The sequence below is a fragment of the Mirounga leonina genome, unplaced genomic scaffold (genome assembly GCF_011800145.1).
Source record: "Mirounga leonina isolate KUSES-001 unplaced genomic scaffold, KU_Mleo_1.0 Mir_92, whole genome shotgun sequence".
Classification (NCBI taxonomy): domain Eukaryota; kingdom Metazoa; phylum Chordata; class Mammalia; order Carnivora; family Phocidae; genus Mirounga; species Mirounga leonina.
In genome coordinates, this window is record NW_023270852.1 from 17,773,662 (window position 1) to 17,793,943 (window position 20,282).

At 37.6% G+C, this 20,282-nt stretch overlaps 1 protein-coding gene across 4 annotated transcripts in view; it reads right to left on the reverse strand.

The window, feature by feature from the left end:
• Positions 1-20,282, reverse strand: part of INTS4 (integrator complex subunit 4) — a 113,405-nt gene that overhangs the window by 75,479 nt on the left and 17,644 nt on the right. For 3 of the 4 annotated variants that reach the window (XM_034995428.1, XM_034995427.1, XM_034995425.1), the window contains exons 3-4: positions 16,158-16,275; positions 10,407-10,513 (exon numbers count right to left, since the gene is read on the reverse strand). In XM_034995428.1, coding sequence (XP_034851319.1) covers positions 10,407-10,513; positions 16,158-16,275 — 225 coding nt within the window. Of the gene's footprint in view, positions 1-10,406; positions 10,514-11,389; positions 11,606-16,157; positions 16,276-20,282 lie in introns of those variants that run through there. The other variant, XM_034995429.1, reaches the window with a different exon arrangement.

The following is a 20,282-nucleotide window of genomic DNA, read 5'->3' on the forward strand; positions in this document are numbered from 1 at the left end:
AAACCAACCAGTTTAAAGCTATTGCTATAGGGGAAAAAAAATCAATGTCTAAGTATATCAAGAAAATCTGAGAATGAAGTTCCTTAAGTAAGACAAAAATAACTTAATGACTCATTCAATTTCAATATGGATTGTTTTCAAGCAGATAAAAATTCAGTGTACTTTGTATGCAAATGATTTTAACAGATACACTCTCCTAACAAACCATACATAATAGCTGAGTAGAATTTTCTAAATGTTAAAATGCTGTATGTCTTTTAAGAGTTTACTATACTTATGCCACAGAATTAAAGGAACAGAAAAGAAACAGAGAGACTGGATGAAAAGGGGAGATGGAGACAGACAAGAATTAAAAATAGGCTCTAAGAAAGCCTTACACAAAAAAATGACAAGAATATCTGTTCTACTGGAAAAATCTTCATAGAAAGGAAGGAAAGCAGAAGATCTCCAACTTCAGTTGTACAAATGCTATATATGAAAAGAATATTAATTTCCTAGCCAAATCTGTGAACCAAATCTTTTCAAATGAGGATTAGTTGTACAATGTACCTCAAAGGATTACTGACAGGATAAAATGAGATTAACTTTGAAGAGTTAAGAGTACTTGAAGGCATGACTTTCTTCCTACTGTGAAACAAAAAATATGGCAGATTCGTACCCTGTATTTGAAAGACATGTAAAGGAACAATCTGAACTTCAAACAATAATAATGATAGAAATGGATTATAAGATATTAAACAAAATGAGAGACAGGAAAGAAGGGAGGGAGGGAAAGATTTATTTACAGTAGTATGTCAACTAATAAGGAATAAGAGTTAGAAAATCATGATTTTACAATGACCAGAGTATCAACTGACTCAGCAAAATTTATTAGTAGTCTCTAAAATAGTAAAAATTTGATGGGGAAGAGAATATTTACATTAACTCAAAATATCTCCCACAAATCACTTATTAATCATAGGAAGAATTGTAACTCTACAACAAAAGTCCTGGTAGTCATCACCTTAACCAATTATCAAAGTTAACAACATCAATAATGAGTCAAACCTCACCTGTGCCTTATAATATGATAAACTGAGAACAAATATTATTTATGTGGTATTCCTGCCAAAATATATAACCTGAATCTAAAGAGAGGAAATACAGATTATACAGACTGAACAGATAAACACAGATTAAAAGACATTCTGTAATAAATGGTCTATATTCTTAAAAAATGTCAAGGTCATGAAAGACAAAGACAGGCTGAGGGACCTTTCCAAATTATGAAGAGGGATGAAAACTAAATGCATTCTGTGACCCTGAACCAGAAAAGAAAAATTTATATGAAGGATAATATTGGGACAATCAGTAGAATGTGAATAAAGGTTGAGATTAGTATTAGTATTGTACCAAGTTAAATTTCCTGATTATCAGAATTGCATTGCGTTTATAAAAATTACATCCTTTTTTAAAGATGTATTTATTTATTTCAGAGAGAGAATGCGTGTGCATGCGGGGGTGGGGGGAGCAGCGGGAACAGGTGCAGAGGAAGAGAATCTTAAGCAGGTTCACACCCAGCGTGGACCCCCACACAGGGCCAGATCACATTCTGAGCTAAAATCAAGAGTTGGATGCTTAACTGAATGAGCCACCCAGGTGCCCCCAAATTATATCCTTCTTAAGAAATACACTTAAGTATTTAAGTATTACTTTAGTGGAAAAAGGGCATTATGACTGCAATTTATTGTTACAAGGTTCAGGAAAAAATAATACATATATACACAGTGATAATGATAAAGCAAATGTGGGAAAATGTTAACTATTAGTGAACCAGGAAGAAGGATATATGGAAATTCTTTACATCATCATTATTATTATTATTTTAAGTAGGCTCCATGCCCAGCATGGAGCCCAACACAGGGCTTGAACTCACAACCCTGAGATCAAGACCTCAGCTGAAATCAAGAGTCTATCACCCAAACCACTAAGCCACCCAGGCAGCTGTACATTACTTTACAATTTGGGGGGTAAGTTTGAAATTGCTGAGGTGTCTGGATTTTGTCCCAACCCAATACTTTCCCAGAATTCTCTTTCTCAGTGAAAGGCACCTAGCATCTTGCTAAGGACTGGGGGTGAGGGGAGAATGGGAAGTTACTCTTTAACTCATAAAGTTTCAGTTTTGCAAAGTGAAGAGATGGGTGAAGAATGATGGTGATGGTGGCATAATATACTTAATGCCACTGAACTGTACACTTTAAAATGATTACAATGGTAAATTTTATGTTATGTGTGTTTTTTAAATTTTAAAAAATTTATTCACTTTAAAAAAATTCATGTATTTTACCATAATTTAAAAAAAAATTTTTAAAGTTAAATATAGGTTTAATGGCCCTGCCATTTCATTCCCAGAATAAATAGACCCAAAACTGAACTGAAAACATTCTTCCAACCAAAACTTGTAAACAAATACTCAGAGCAGCATTATTCACAACAGCCAAAGAAACAACAGAAATGTTGAAAGATTCACCACAATTCAAATTCAAAGGGTGAATTCTTTATAATAACAGCTTTATTGAAATATAACTCACATACCACGCAATTCATCCAGTTAATGTACACAATTCAATGGTCTTTGGTATATTTATGTATGGGTACAATCATCATCACAGTTAATTTACAACATTTTCATCATTTCAAAGAGATGCCCTTTTGCTACCAACCACATATCCCTCTATTTATCCCAGCCCTAAGTACCTACCTACTAATCAACTTTCTGTCTCTGTTAGATTTACCCATTACGGAAATTTCATATAGACGGAATCATGTATGTAAGTTTTTTGTAACTAGCTTCTTTCACTCGACATGTTTTCAAGATTCATCCAGCTGTAGTGTATATTAATATTTCATTCCTCTTTATGGTCAAAGAATATTCCACTGTATTTTGTTGATCCATTCATCAGTTGCTGAGATGGTCATCTCGGTTGTTTCCACCTTTTGAGTATTATGAATATTGCTGCTATAAACATTTATGTACAAATTTTGTGTGAATATGCTTCAGTTCTCTTGATAGATACCTACAAGTGGAATTGCTGGATCATATAGTAAGCCTGTATCTTTAATTTTTTGAGGAACTGCTGAACTATTTTGCAAAGCAGCTGAGGCATTTTACATTGCCACCGGAAATGGAGGAGCACTCCAATTACTCCAAATCCTCACCAAAACTTGGTATGGTCAAGCCTTTTTTAGTATAACCATCCAAAAGGTGTGAAACAGCATCTCACTGTGGTTTTGATTTGTATTTCCCTAATGACTGAAGATGCTGAGCATCGTTTTGTGTTTATTGGCTACTTGTATATCTTCTTTGGAGAAATGCCTATTAAGATCTTTTGCCCATTTTTAAATTGTTATCTGTATTTTTATTGTTAGGTTGTAAGAGATCTTTATATAGTCTAGACATTAAACATATAATTTGCCAGTATTTTTTTCCCATTCTGTGGACTGTCTTCACTTTCTTTTTTTTTTTTTTTTTTTTTTTTAAAGATTTTATTTATTTATTTGAGAGAGAGAATGAGCTAGAGAGCATGAGAGGGGGGAGGGTCAGAGAGAGGCAGACTCCCTGCTGAGCAGGGAGCCCGACGTGGGACTCGATCCCGGGACTCCAGGATCATGACCTGAGCCGAAGGCAGTCGCTTAACCAACTGAGCCACCCAGGCGCCCTGTCTTCACTTTCTTGATAGTGTCTTTCCAGTCATAATTCTTCAATTTTGATGAAATCCAATTTATCTATTTTTTCTTTTGTTCCTTGTGCTTTTGTAGTATCTAATAATCCACTGGCAAATCCATGGTCATGAAAATCTACAGCTATGTTTTCTTCTAAGAAGTTTATAGTTTTAGCTGACATATTTAGGTCTTTGATACATTTTGAGTTAATTTTTACATATGGTGTTAGTTAAGTTTCCAAATTCATTCTTTTGCAGGTGGATATCAAGTTGTCCCAGCACCACATGTTGAATAGACTGTTCTTTCTCCATTGAATGGTATTGGTATCCTTTCAAAAAATCAGTTGACCAAAGATACATGGGATTAATTTTGGGTTCTCAATTCTATTTCACTGATCTTTACAAGTACCTATTGATGCTTAATTAAGTTTCGAAATCTGCTAGTGTACCTGTTACTGTGTTCTTCTTTTCCAAGACTGTTTTGGCTATCCTGGTTCCCTGTGAAAATCCATATAGTTTTCAAGTACAAGTTTTTTACTTCTTTTATTAAATGTATTAGCATTTTATTAGTTTTGATGCTATAATAAATGGATTTTCTTAATTTCATTTTCATATTGCTCACTGCAAATATAAAGAAATACAATTGATTTTTTAATACATTCATATTGTATCCTGCAACATTCCCGAACTTGTTTATTACTTCTAATAGTTTTTAAATGGATTCCTTAGAATTTTTTATATATAAGGTCATGTCATGTGAACAGACAGGGATAGTTTTACTTCTTCCTTCCCAGGACTGATGCCTTTTATTTCCTTTTCTTGCCTAAGTACCTTGGCTAGACCCTCCAGCACAATGCAGAATAGACATAAGACACAAGAACATAGCTGTTTTGTTCCTGATCTTAGGTGGGGAAGGTATCCAATCTTTCACTATTAGTTTGTTAGCTGTCAGTTTTTCAGACAGCCTTTATCAGGCTGAAGAGGTTCTATTCTACTCCCAGGCTTTTTTTTAAGTGTTTTTATAATGAAATTATATTGGATCTTGTCAAATGCTTTTTCTAAATCTACTCTAAGATGATCATGGAGTTTTGTCTTTTATTCTTTTTTTTTTTTATAAAGATTTTATTTATTTATTTGAGAGAGAGAATGAGAGAGAGAGCATGAGAGGGGTGAGGGTCAGAGGGAGAAGCAGACTCCCTGCCGAGCAGGGAGCCCGATGCGGGACTCGATCCTGGGACTCCAGGATCATGACCTGAGCCAAAGGCAGTTGCTTAACCAACTGAGCCACCCAGGCGCCCTCGTTCATTCTTTTTTTAATTTAGTTTCAGATGTTGAACCAATTTGCATTCCTGGAATGAATCCCATTTGGTTGTGGTGTATAATCCTATTTACAAATAGCAGAATTTGGCTTGCTAGTATTTTGTTAAGGATTTTTACATTCATATTCATAAAAAAACACTGGTCTAGAGTTTGCTTTTCATGTGAGGTCTTTGGTTTTGGTTTTAGGCTAATATTAACCTCATAGAATGAGCTGGAAGTGTTCACTCCTATTTTGGGGGAAAGTGAAAAACTGGTGTTCCTATCTAAATGTTTGATATAAAGCCATCTGAGGGTGAGCTTTTCTTTGTCAGTAGGTTTGTTTTTTTCATTACTAATTTAATTTCTTTAATTGTTATAGGTCTATTCAGATTGTCTATTTCTTCTTGAGTCAGTTTTGGTAGTCTCTTTATACAAATTTGTCCATTTCATCTAAGTTATCTATTTTATTAGCATATGATTATTCACAATTTTCTTTTATAATCTTTATTTCTATCACATTGGTATTAATGTGCTCTATTTCTTTTCTGATTCTGGTAATTTTCTCTTTCTTTCCTGAGCAATATAACTAAAGGTTTGTCAATTTTGTAGATCTTTTCAAAGAACAAGCTTTTGGTTTCACTGACTTTTTCCTACTGTTTTTCTATTCTCTATTTCATTAATTTCCACTCTAATCTTTCTTTTTTAAGATTTTATTTATTTATTTGACAGAGAGAGAGAGCACAAGTAGGGGAAGCTGCAGGCAGAGGGAGAGGGAGAAGCAGGCTTCCCGCCGAGCAGGGAGCCCGATGTGGGGCTCAATCCCAGGACCCTGGGGTCATGACCCGAGCCGAAGGCAGCTGCTTAACCGACAGAGCCACCCAGGAGCCCCTCCATTCTAATCTTTCTCATTTCCCTCCATCTGCATGCTTTGTATTTAGTGCACTCTTCTTTTCCCAGTGTTTTAAGGTGGAAGGTTAGGTTACTGATTGAAATCTTTTGACTTTTTTTACCATAGGCATTTCGAGCTATAAATTTCCCTCTAAGCATGCTGTAGCTAAATCCCCCAAGTTTTCATTCATCTCCAAGTATTTTCTAATTTCTCTTTTGATTTCTTTTTTGACCCATTGGTGACATAGGAGTATGTTGTTTAATTTCCATACTTAGGGGTGCCTGGGTGGCTCAGTTGTTAAGCGTCTGCCTTCAGCTCAGGTCATGATCCCAGTGTCCTGGGATAGAGCCCCGCATCGGGCTCCCTGCTCAGCAGGAAGCCTGCTTCTCCCTCTTCCACTCTCCCTGCTTGTGTTCCCATTCTCGCTGTCAAATAAATAAAATCTTAAAAAAAAAAACTCCATTTTTAGGGGTTTCCCAAATTTCTTTCTGTTACTGATTTCTAATTTCATTCCACTGTGATTAGAGAACATACTTTGTATTATTTCTACCGAAAAGGTGAATGCTATTGTATGTGAATCTTATCTCAAAACATATTGTATGACAAAATCACAGACAAAATGGCATTAGGCAATATAAATACTAACTGTAGCTATGCATCATGGTCTTTACTTACTTGAGTCTGCAAAAGCTTTTGACAGATCTACCATTTTCAAATGGTTCAAATTTTTACTCCGTTATAAGTCTCTACAAACAGTGAAGAAACATACAAAACCCCACATGTGAAACTAGCAAAGAATATGAAAAGTTTATTCTGAAGAGAGGAAATAGAAATGAAACACAAATATGAAGCTTCACTAGTAATCTTTTAAAAAGGAAATTTTAAAAATAATAATTAAAAAATAAAAGGAAATTTTTTTTTAAGATTTTATTTATTTGTCAGAAGCAGTCTCCCTGCATAGCAAGGAGCCCAATGCAGGACTCGATCCCAGTACCCCAGGATCATAACCTGAGCCAAAGGCAGCCGCTTAACTGACTGAGCCACTCAGGCATCCCAAAAAGGAAATTTAAAGAAAAAACATTTTCCTCCTACCAGATTAATGGGTTTGTCTTCTGTTTTAAAACATTAATACCCATGCCTCCTTTGTCATGTCATAGATTAAATGACCAGATAAGTGTGGGTTTATCTCTGGGCTTTCTATTCTATTCCATTGATCTAGGTATCTATTTTGTGCCAGTACCATACTGTTTTGATTATTACAGCTTTGTAGTATATCTTGAAATCTGAAATTGTGTCACCTCCAGCTTTGTTTTTTCTTTCTTAAGATTCCTTTGGCTATTCAGGCTCTTCTGTGGTTCCATACAAATTTCAGTATTATTTGCTCTGTGAAAATGCTATTGGTATTGTAACAGGGACTGCATCAAATCTGTAGATCGTTTTGGGTAATATGGACACACTGTGGAATATACTATGGGGAAATTATCTTCAATGCATGGTGTTGGGAAGACTGGACAGTTACGTCTAAGAGATTGAAACTGGACCACTTTCTAACACCATGCACAAAAAGAAACTCAAAATGGATTAAAGACCTAAATGAGACCTGAAATGACAAAAATCCCAAAACAGAACATAGGCAGTAATTTCTCTGACATGGTCCATAGCAACATCTTTCCAGATATGTCTCCTAAGGCAAGGGAAACAAAAGCAAAAATAAACTACTAGGACTACATCAAAAGGAAAAGCTTTTGCACAGCAAAAGAAACCATCAAACAAAATGGAAACCTATTAAATGGGAGAAGGTATTTGTAAATGATATATCTAATAAGGGGTTAATATCCAGAATATATAAAGAACTTGTACAACTCAACATCAAAAAACAATCCAATTAAAAAATGGACAGAGGTGGGGTGCCTAGCTGGCTTAGTTAAGCATCTGCCTTCGGCTCAGGTCATGATCCCAGGGTTCTGGGATCAAGCCCCATATCAGACTCCCAGGTTAGCAGGGAGTCTGCTTCTCCCTCTCCCTCTGCCCCTGCCCCCTGCTCGTGTGCTCTCTGTCTCTCAAATAAATAAAATCTTAAAAAAAACCATACTGGACAGAGGACATGAATAGACATTTTTCCAAAGAAGATATACAGATGCCCAAAAGATACATGAAAAGATGCTCAACATCACTAGTCATCAGGGAAATGCACATCAAAACCACAACGAGGTATCACCTTACACCTATTGGAATGGTTAAAATTAAAAAGACAAGAAATACCAAGTGTTGATAAGGATATGGATCATACATTGTTGGTGAGAATTTAAATTGGTACAATCACTGTAAAAACAGTATGGAGGATCCTCAAAAAATTAAAAACAGAAATACCATACAATACCCAAAGAAAATGAAAATATTAATTCAAAAAGACATATGCTTCACTATGTTTACTGTAGCATTGTTTCCAATAGCCAAGATATGGAAGCAACTTAAGTGTCCACCAACAGATGAGTGGATAACGAAGACAGTGTGTCTGAGTACCTGTATGCATGGGCATGCACACACACACACACACACAACACACACACACACACACGAATACTATGCAGCCATAAAAAGGATGAGACATGCCATTTACCACAATATGGATGGACCTAGAGGGTATTACGCTAAGTGAAATAAGTCAGACCGAGAAGGACAAATACTGTATGATTTCACTTACACATGGAATCTAAAAAAAAACAAAACAAAACCATAAACAAACAAGCAAAAAGCAGAATCAGACCTATAAATACAGAGAACAAACAGTTGGCTGCCAGAAGGCAAGGGTTGGAGGAACTGGGCAAAATGGATGAAGGGGAATGGGAAAAAACAAAACAAAACAAAACAAAACAGTAATATCCAATGCTAGAGAGATACAGTGAAATTAGGCACTCTCGTACACTGCTGGTGGTCATACAAACTGCAACACTCCGGGAACCAATTTGACAAGAAGTATCAAGAGGCTTAAAAAAAAACCCTAAATGCTTTCAACTAGTAATTCTACTATGTTTAGGAAATAAACCTAAATGCAGAAAATATTTTGGACAATATTTACTGCAGTATTATTCACAATTTAAAAAGTGGTTATAATATAAATGTCCAATAATAGGAGAATGCTTAGGTAAACTATAGTTTAATTATTGAGCAAAATATCATGTACCCATTGAAACTGTCTACAAAATATTTACAATATAAAATACTTCTGTTATAATGTCAGTGAAAAAGCAAAATCTTAAAAAAAAAAAAAAAAGGGTGGGGCACCTGGGTGGCTCAGTCGTTAAGCGTCTGCCTTCAGCTCAGGTCATGATCCCAGGGTCCTGGGATCGAGCCCCGCATCGGGCTCCCTGCTCAGCAGGAAGCCTGCTTCTTGCTCTCCCACTCCCCCTGCTTGTGTTCCCTCTCTCGCTGTCTCTCTCTCTCTCTGTGTCAAATAAATAAATAAAATCTTAAAAAAAAAAAACAAAAAAAACAGCAAACTGAAGAAACTGTTACCTCAAGCATTAACAATCCACTTCATAGGACACTTTTCTCACAAGCACAACCTCACAGACATGTTATTCTCTTACATGGCATATCCATATATATATATATATATTACTTACTCTCTCAAACATACAATCCCTAGTTTTTTCCACTTAGGCTTTTAATATCATACTTGTCAAAGTGTTTGGGTTTGTTTGTTGTTATTGTTTATTAAGATAAATGATACACTCTTTTTCCTGGGGCTCAGACATAGTTTTCTACTTCCATAAATATAATATTCTTCCACAGTTCAAACACATTTGTCTTCTTACATTCTCAAAATAAATTCGTCAGAAAGATTAAAAGTAAAACCAATTGTACAAGGTTTAGAAGCTGTTATGTACAAAAGGCAGCTAATTAAAAGCTGCAAATTAAATCAAAAGGCACAACTAATATACATGTATTTCTTTTAGTTAGAAAAAAAACTAAAAAAATCTTCCCAAACACTTGTTTCTTTGTAGTTGGTCTGTTTATTGAGGCAATAAAGCATAACAAAAAAGAACATGGGCTTTAGAATCAGAGAAACTAGAGTTTATACCCTGGTTCTGCAACTTCCTAGCTGTGAAAGATTGAGCAAGTTAAACTCCCTAAACCGCAACAGCCACCTTTGTAAAACAGGGATAAGAGTACTCACCTAAAGGACTACAAAGAACACATGAAAAGCTGGATACAAACTACCCTAATAAGCAGAGTGCATGTATTAAGCACAGTATACATGGCAGCTTTATAATAATTTTCATTTCTTTTGGGAGGATGAGGAAGTTCACTTACTCAAGTTACTCAGCTTTATACCTAATCCAACATCAAGAAACAAAAGAATGGCAGCTCTTAAAACCATTAAACATCCTTGGTAATTCTTAGTTACAGATTCGGGATGGAGCTAAGCAGATCTTACAGCTCATACTACATTTTCAGGCAATGCAAACTATTCAAAAAAGATGCAACCCTGTATCTAACAATCATGCTCTTACCTTGCAGGCTACATCAACTAATCGCATCTGGATAGCTTGATTCTCTGGGAGTTTAGTGCCAATTGCAAGCAAAGTGTCCAACAGTTGAGCTAGGACTTGATGAGACTCTAGAAAGGAAGATGAAAAGTTGGGTTGGAGAATTTCAAAAGGAGATCACTAGAGAAACTAAATTTACTTGGGTAAAAAATGTACATTTTTGTTAGCTAGGTTCCTCTATTCAATCCTTGAATCCCCCTCAACCAAAAGCTAAGTTCCTAAAAGGATCATGTCTAAAACTTTGAATCTGGGGCTCCTGGGTGGCTCAGTCAGTTAAGCGTCTTACTTTGGCTCAGGTCATGATCTCAGGGTCCTGGGACTGAGACCCCCACATTGGGCTCCCTGCTCAGTGGGGAGTCTGCTTCTCCCTCTCTCTTCCCTTCTGCCCCTCTCCCTGCTTGTGCTCTCTGTCTCTCACATAAATAAAATCTTTAAAAAAATAAAAGAATAAAACATGAATCCTCCATAAGATTGGGCACAGTACTCCAAAACTGTTTAGTGCTTGATTAATTCAAGGGCTTTTCACAGCTTTCCAGATAAAATCCAAATTCCTTAGCAGGGCATTACACACATACATACCAGTCCCTCCATGAGGTCTAGCTCTGCCTACCTTTCTAGCCTCATCTCTTTAAGTCTCCTCTAGCACCCTTTTTTCCAATTACTTATGATTTCATGTCCCCCTATCTTTGCTCAGGCTAACCTCCCTAGAATTCCTCCACCCATACCCAGCTCCATTCTCAATCCCACTCCCCAGGAAGCACCTACTAATCTTGTAGTGTCACCTGCTTTACAAAACTTTTCCTTCTTCCCCAACAAGAATTGACTATTTCCTCCTTTGTGCTTCCACTGCACCTTATACACTCTAACATTTTACTATACTTATTTTCATATCAGACTAAACCAAGAGACTGAAAGATCCCTGAGGGCAATGACTGTGTCTTATTCACCTTTGTATTCTCTCAATCCAGCACCACTCATTATATGCTCAATGAAGGTTTAGTAAGTGGGCAAAGAGCCAAATCCAAATAAATCAATACCAATCAGCCAGATTCTCTTCTTTGTCTAAATTCTCTTTTTTGTTCCAAATATGATTCTTTTAATGCTGGCTGTATAAAAGAGGATTTTAGATGGCATTCAGATAATCATTTTTACATTAATAATTATGTTTTAAGGTACATAATGAAAACTGCAGTTACTATCTATTGATGTCACATGACACTAACTCTTTTACCCATCAAGATAGTCTCTTTAAATTAACTAAAAAAAAATTTTGTCCACTTAAGAAAAATATTAAGTAAACCATAGTACAGATGTAAAACAAATATGTCAAAAATGGTGTACATAACATATAAAATGGCTAAAGCTCAGAAAACACCGGTGGGGCACTTGGCTGGCTCAGTCGGCAGAACATGCAACTCTTGATCTCAGGGTTGTGAGTTCAAGCCCACATTGGGTGTAGAGATTACTTAAAAATAAGATCTAAAAAAAAGAAAGAAAAGAAAAGAAAAGAAGACACTGGCTACATAATCTCTTAGTAAAACTTCTAGTTAAATATAATAGATTGAACACATCTTTTATTATTCTTTCCTAAAATTTCATTAGTAAAAGAGTAAAGAAATTAAAAAGGTATAAACCTAAAAACACCAAAAAAAAACCAAGAAAAACAAAAAACCAAAACAAACCCAGAGAAATAAAGGTAAGTACTTAAGAAAGGCAAATTTTTCAGAGATGAAAAACATTATAGATTAAAAAAAAGCTTTGGCAAAATGGAGAAATCTAATAGTAAATACCTACTGAGGAGGATACCCCTACAAAGCAAATTAATTCTAGCCATAACACCCTAAAAAGATTCAGGAATTGGGAGATTTAAAGCAACAACAACAAAAAGCAAAAATCAGGGATAAGGCAGGGATTTATCTGAGGTCTCTGTAAGAAGCAGTTGGAACTCTGCCTCCCGCCCTGTACTACACAGCATAGTGGCCACTGAAATAGGAAGTATATTCTATATAGAAATTAGACTAGAAAGTTCCGAATTTGGGGGATACCAGGTGAGGACTGGGAAGAAGACGAGATTAAGAGATAGTAACATACTGATAAATGAGACACTTCCCCCCCTCTCCCTAGCCCCCTTCAGCAGCTTTGACTCCAAAAAACACTGCAGTCAGGCATCCGTCTTCCTAGCAGGAGATTTATGGACTCCAAAATGGAAAAACTGATGGGCCCCACAGAAAAACATGGAAGACACTAACATTTGAAAGTCCTCCAAAGTGGGGCACCTGGGTGGCTCAGTCGTTAAGCGTCTGCCTTCAGCTCAGGTCATGATCCCGGGGTCCTGGGATTGAGCCTGGCATCGGGCTCCCTGCTCGGCGGGAAGCCTGCTTCTCCCTGTCCTGCTCCCCCTGCTTGTGTTCCCTCTCTCGCTGTGTCTCTCTCCGTCAAATAAATAAATAAAATCTTTAAAAAAAAAAAGTCCTCCAAAGAGGTTCATCCTAGTACAGAGGCTACCAACTGACAAGCCCTGTCCCTTCACACAGAACTACCCATCAGTCTTTTAGTTCCTCGTCCTCATCTTAAATTTAAATGCAAAACCGAAGATCATCAAGAAGTCTCCAATTCGAAAGAGGTCACAAGGAGAAAAGGTACTTCGAGAACACAGAAGAAATATGAAGAAATCTCCAACACTACCACCCTTTATTTGTACAAAATAATTCTACATAACAACCATGAAAAGTTAGCTAAACCTTTTTTTTTTTTTAAGATTTTATTTGAGAAAGACAGAGAGAGCAGGGGCAGGGGAGGGGGGTTGGGCAGAGGGAGAAGCAGACTCCCCCCTTAGCAGGGAGCCCAATGCAGGGCTTGATCCCAGGACCCTGAGATCATGACCCAAGCTGAAGGCAGATGCCCAACCAACTGAGCCACCCAGGTGCCCCGTTAGCTAAGCTGTTCTAAGCTTAACTCTTGCTTCTAATAAATCACAAATCTATCTAAACCTTAAGCCCTAGTCTCTCTCCTGAGTTCCAGACCTATATTACAACTACAGGTTGGATGGACATCTCCACGTGGATCATAAATAAATTCTCAACATCTCTCCTCTAAATGATGTAGTTCATCAAACCAAATTCCTCAGAGCCACCAACTTATCTTTCTAAAACTAGACTTGAATATTCCATGCCCTTGCTCAAAAAAACTTCACATGGTTCCCAGTGCCTACAAAATAACATTCAAAATTGCTCAGCACTCAAGACTACCTACCCTTTGGCTTCAAAACACTTTACAAGTTTTTCCTCCTAAAGCCCCTCACTCCCTGATGATCTCTCATGAAACAATTCAGTTTTTCAAATCTCTTATACTTAGCCAGTTCTCTAGCTTTTATCATAATGTTCCTACTTGTTGGCACTACTCCTCCCATCTCTGCCTTTCCAAATGTAACTCTTCACTAAGCCTTTCTAGACCCCACCAGTCAGCACTTACCTCACCCTCTCTTCTGTCTGATTATACCTCCTCTACAACAAGCTGTGTGTTTTCATTGCTGGTGTGATATGTACTAGAGAAGCAGAGATACCTGACACCTAGTCCAGTGCTTGCTAAGGAATTGTGGAACTCCTACATCTGATGAACTGAAATGAAGGACTTCTGGTCCACAGGGTGGCCCACACTGCTGGATTTTGAAAGTGAACACTAGACTGATAAATAAAAGACTCCTAATTCTAGTCTGTGCTTTATTCTAAGCCACAAATACAGGGTGACTTTAGCAGTCACTTTTCGTTCCTGAAGTTCATGTTCCTCGGCAATGAAATAAAGGGCTTAAACTAGATGATCTTTATGGTCCCTTCCAGTTCCATCTTCTACTCTGAATCTAGGTGGTCAGGAACTGGAAACCAGGAGGAGACCTAGATTAAATCTCTCAGAGACAATTAAGTAAGAAACATTAGAATAGGGGTGCCTGGATGGTTCAGCCGGTTGAGCATCTGATTCTTGGTTTTGACTCAGGTTATGATCTCTGCGTCATGAGATAGAGGGACCGTCTCTGAGTTCCCTGGCCCTTTATTACTCCACTCAGCGTGGAGTCTGCTCAAGATTCTTTCCCTCTTCCTATGCCCGTCCACTCGTACTCATGCACACTCGCGCACTCTCTCTCTCTCCATAAAATAAATAAATAGGGGCAACTGGGTAGCTCAGTCGGTTAAGCATCCAACTCTTGGTTTCGGCTCAGGTCATGATCTCATGGGTGTGGGACTGAGTCCCGCATCAGGCTCTACACTTAGCATGAAGTCTGCTTAGGATTCTCTCTCTCTCTCTCTCCCTCTGCCCCTCCCGCTTGTGCTCTCTCTCTCTGAAATAAATAAATAAATCTTTAAATAAATCTTTAAATAAATAAATAATTTTTACAGAAAAGAAACCTTAGAATATTTAACAAAAAGCAAAACAGCTATTTCCACGTATACTGCATTTTTTTTTTTTAAAGATTTTATTTATTTATTTGACGGAGAGAGACACAGTGAGAGAGGGAACACAAGCAGGGGGAGTGGGAGAGAGAGAAGCAGGCTTCCCACCAAGCAGGGAGCCTGATGCGGGGCTCGATCCCAGGACCCCGGGATCCTGACCTGAGCCAAAGGCAGACGCTTAACGACTGAGCCACCCAGGTGCCCTATACTGCATAATTTGAGTCTCTTTCTTTTTTAAGGTTAGGATGAGGTTTGCATCCAAATTAACTCTCTTATAATGTTTCTATCTTAGAGATAAAGTGTTTCAGTTAAACCATGGTCTATAAGAAAGAGCACAGCACTAAGTTCTCAGTTCTGCTACTCCTTAGCTAAATGAACTGACTTCCACTCACTTCATCTCTCTGGGACTAAGTTTCTATCATCTGCAAAATGAAGGAATTAGACAAGATGATCCCTATAAGGCCATTTATAGCTGGATGAGTCTATGGCTCTATGAAATCCCCAATCTTAAAAGTGTGAAATTCTTGCAGGTATATAGCTAGCTTCTATAAGAACTGTCCATGGAAAGAAAGGATACTTTTGTACTAAGGCAATGTAATTGTTTTGGTGCTTTTAAAAGAAATGGATTTATTTTTTTGCCACTATCTACAAGAGCAAAAAGTTAGAAACATGCTACTGTATCGGTTGGTATTTAATGTATTATCAACACCTCAAATATTATGAAGGTGATACAGAAACATGGAAAATATTATGAAGATGATATAGAAACATGGAAAAAATTTATGTAATGTTGAGTACAGTAAAACACAAATAGTACATTCACTGTAAGTACAACCATACAAAATGTATACAAGTAAAAGGCAATATGTAAAACCTTGTTTTATGGAAATAGAAGAGTATTTTTAAAAATTTTTCTTTATTGTCATTAATCTCTTACATTTATAAACTGTTGTCCAATATTTAAAGTCATATTTATTTAAATAAGTATACCCCAAGATGAAATAAAACTATTCTCTGAAACTATAATCAAAATTATATTTTCAGAAAACAGCAACAAAGGGTTTTTATTTAATTTTAAAATAAATATTAAAGCAAGCAAGGCACCAACTCTGTATTTTATCTTTAATGTAAATATATGTACATGTTTTATTGAATCATCCTCAAATTCTTTTTCAATAACAACCAACACAAGGAAGTTTTGTCCTAAATTCTATATAGATGGAACTAAAGATTTCTGCTCTGATTATATAGCTTTTAAATTACAACTTACTTTCATTCTGTAGGATGTTAATGGCATCATCCATAATGCAGTCTGGTGAAAATCCAGCAGTCTTTGATAATAAACCCAACAATGATGCAATTTTCAGTCTCACAGATGGATCATTCTCCTGGAACAAAAGAAGCTGTTGTTACCTTGATGCTCTAGTCTCAGCTAACCAACAAACAGGAACACGGGAAACTAACATCTCAAAAGTGATTCAATGATCCAAGTTTTCTAAGGTTTTATTTCTGAGAAATTAATCTTATAAAGTTCAGGGGAAAGAGATTTTGTTGATCAGTATATTACACCTAAATGCTGCAAAGTGAATGGTAATTTTTCTATGCCTTCCTGATACCATTACCTTCTTTTTTTTTTTTTTAAGATTTATTTATTTATTTGAGAGAGAGAGAAAGTAAGCAAGAGAGAGCACAAGCTGGGGAGGAGGCAGAGGGACAGGGAGAAGCAGACTCCCCACTGAGCAGGGAGCCCGATGCGGGACTCCATCCCAGGACCCTGAGATCATGACCCAAGCTGAAGGCAGAGATAAATTAACCAAATGCAATGTGTGAATTTTTCTTCGAACAAACAAACCACGCAAAGTCTTTTAGAAAATCAATGAGGGGCGCCTGGGTGGCTCTGTTGGTTAAGTGCCTGACTCCTGATTTCGGCTCAAGTCATGATCTCAGAGCCCCATGTAGGGCTCCCCGCTGAGTGCAGAGTCTGCTTGAGCATTTTCTCTCTCCCTCTCCCTCTGCCCCTTCCCCATGCTCATGCACACGTGTGTACACACACGCTCTCTCTCTCAAAATAAATAAATCTTAAAAAAAAAAGACAATCAGTGAAAACTGAACATGATGTAGGTATTACAAGCTATTAAAGACTGTTGTGGGTTTATTTTAAAGTCCTAAAACAAGTCCTTATTTGTTAAACAGAGATAATTAAAAATTCACAAGTGAAATGATATGCTGCTTCAGATTTGCCCAACCTCCAAAAAGTGGCGGAAAATGCATCAAAACAAGAACGGCAAAAAGCTGATAACCATTAAAGCTGGATGAAGAAGATCTAAAGGCTTATATTATTTTCTCTCTTTTTGTGTGTTTGTGAAGCTACCAAACAAAAGTTAACTTTTGGAAAAAATCACATGAAAGTACTATATTCTATCTAAAATGGTTAATTAATTTATTCCTTCAACATACATACAAGAAGCACCTACTATGTGCCAAGCATTATTCTAGCTACTGGGGATACAATGGTGAATAAAGCAGAAGCAATTTCTGCTCTCACAGATCTTATAGTCAAATGGATAAGACTGGCAAAAGAATATATAATTTCACGAGGTAAACATTCTGAAGAAAAATAAAGTGTGCAATGGATTAAAGAGTAATGTGGGGAGACTATTCCAGATAGGACAGTGAGGAAAGTTCACTCTGAGGACCCAACTTTTAAGAGGACACTTAACTGAGTCAGACAGAGAGCCACAGGAAGATTTAGGGAAGCAGCGTTCCAGGCAGAAGAAAGGTGCAAACTCAGAATATGGGAAATTCTAAAATGCTGTATATAAAACTCCAGAAAAATGCATACAAAATTGTTAGCAGTGATTCTCTCCAGAGTAATCTCTGGAGAGCGCATTTTGTTTTTTCACTTTTTTTGTTTAAGATTTATTCATTGGGGTGCCTGTGTGGCTCAGTTGGTTAAGTGTCTGCCTTCAGCTCAGGTCATGATCCCTGGGTCCTGGGATAAAGCCCCACATCAGGTCCCCTGCTCAGCGGGGAGCCTACTTCTCCCTCTCACTCTGCCTGCCGCTCCCCCTGCTTGTGCTCTCTCTGTCAAATGAATAAATTAAAAAACAAACAAACAACAACAACAAAAAAGGTTTGTTCATTTTAGAGAGAGAGGGTGTGTGAGTGGAGTTGGGGGGGGGTTAGGCGCGGAGGGAGAGAATCTTTCAAGTAGACTCCCTGCTGATTGCAGAGCCCATTATGGCCCAATCTCACAACCCATGAGATCACGACCTGAGTCGAAACCAAGAGTCAGATGCTCAACTGCCTGAGCCACCCAGGCGCCCCGTTTTTTAAGTTTTTTTATTTGCAGAGGCAAATCTCATTCTTTCACACGCTTCTTTAGTGCTTGAATTTGCTACAATAAATATTACTGCTGTAATTTTTTTTAAAGACTTTATTTATTAGAGAGAGAGAGCGCACATGAGAGAGAACGAGTTGGGAAGGGCAGAAGGATAGGGAGCAGCAGACTCCCTGCCGAGCAGAGTCTGACTCAGGGCTCGATCCCAGGACCCCAGGATCATGACCTGAGCCAAAGGCAGACGCTTAACTGACTGAGCCACCCAGGTGCCCCAAACTGTTGTAACGTTTAAAAAAGAGTGTAAATTTTTAAATCTACACAAATACATACAACCCTTCGAAAGCTCCCAGTTTTATACAGAAAGAAGTGTGAGCTGCTCCGCATGCCACAAAGGCCTGCAAGACTCGCCACTATGTCAGCTCCCACAGTTCCCTACCAGGGATGCCATGCTGCTTCAAGCTTCTGTACCCCCACTTAAGACGGGTCTTCTATCTAGGCTGCCTTCCCTTTCTCCCACACCCACCCCTCCTGTCCCTTAGGTGCATTAACCCCAGGAAGTCATCTCTGATCCCTGAACTGGACATGGAACAACCTTGAACAACTCTTTATCATGCCATTCACTACAGTGCATTGTATTTGCTTGTGATTGTATATTCCCCCAACTGGCCTGTGAGCCACAAAAGTGACTAGCAAAATGCTAAGAAAGCACTATGTACATTCTGATAAAATAAGAGTACAAGAAAAGGAAGAGCCAAGTGTTCTCTTTAATCACTCAGTAAATTATCTTATCTGTTCAACACCGATTTCCTGCATACTACGAGCCCCCCGTACCAGGCCATGGGGATACACTGCCCTTGTGGAACTTCGAGGTTGATGGGCAAGGCAGACATTTATTAAGTAATGTCCATTTAATAATTAGAGTTGTAAAGAAAAAATACAGCGTTCTATGAAAGCATATGACATATCAGACAGAACTTATAACTACGTATTATGGTCAAAGAGATCCTGATCTAATTTGAGGCAGAGGAAAAAGAATGAATCAATGTTCTGAGTCATGAAAGAATACCACAACTTTCAGAACTGAAAAAAGCGCAATGTGGCTAAAATGTCATTGACATAAGATGAGCCTTTTTTTAAAAAAAATTGTATTTATTCATTTGAGAGAGACAGAGATAGCAACTGAGATAGTGAGGGAGAGCACGCACAGGGAAGAGAGGGAGAAGCAGGCTCCCCGCTGAGCAGGGAGCGGGCTGCGGGGCTTGATCCCAGGACTCTGGGATCATGACCTGAGCCGAAGGCAGACGCCCAACCAATTGAGCCACCCAGGCGCCCCTAAATGAGGCTTAAGAAACTAACAGGCACCACATCTTTTTGAGAATTATGGCAAGTATCTCTCTAATAATGCCTACCATGAAGCAGGAACTCAATACATATTTGTTCACTATTGAATAAACAAAAGAAAAATCTTTGTCCTAAGAGCAATAAGAATCCTTTGATGAACAATGAACAGGAGAGTGACATTAACAGATTTGAATTTTTGAAATATCAATCCAGCCTCAATATGATTGGGTTGGAAGGGGCAAAACTAGACAAAGAGACAAATTAAGAGTATATTGCAATAGTCCAGCAAAAGACATTAGCAAGACTTCCACTTCTGTTGAGGGCAAGGCTAGATAATTCAGACCAATCTTTCTGCTGAGGAAAACTAGAAAAGTACTATGGATGTAAAAAAAAAAAAAAAAAAAAAAAAAAGTGTGTGCACACACATACATATATGTGTATAGATACACACATATATATATCTATGAAAACATATATAGGTGCGTGTATATACATATGTGTATTTGAAAGTATTAGAAAACTGAAAGATAAACTAAGAAAGAACTAGGATCATGCAAGGAAGGAACCCAGAAAGGTTCGCCTAGAGTGTGGGGCTGCTTTTTCTTCAGGCTTTTGCTAACTGCAGGAGTGAGGGAATGGAGAGATGGGAGGCAAAGTAAACAGTGCTTCTGACAGCCAAGTGAGGCCAGAGGGGCAATGGCTAGAGTTTAAGTC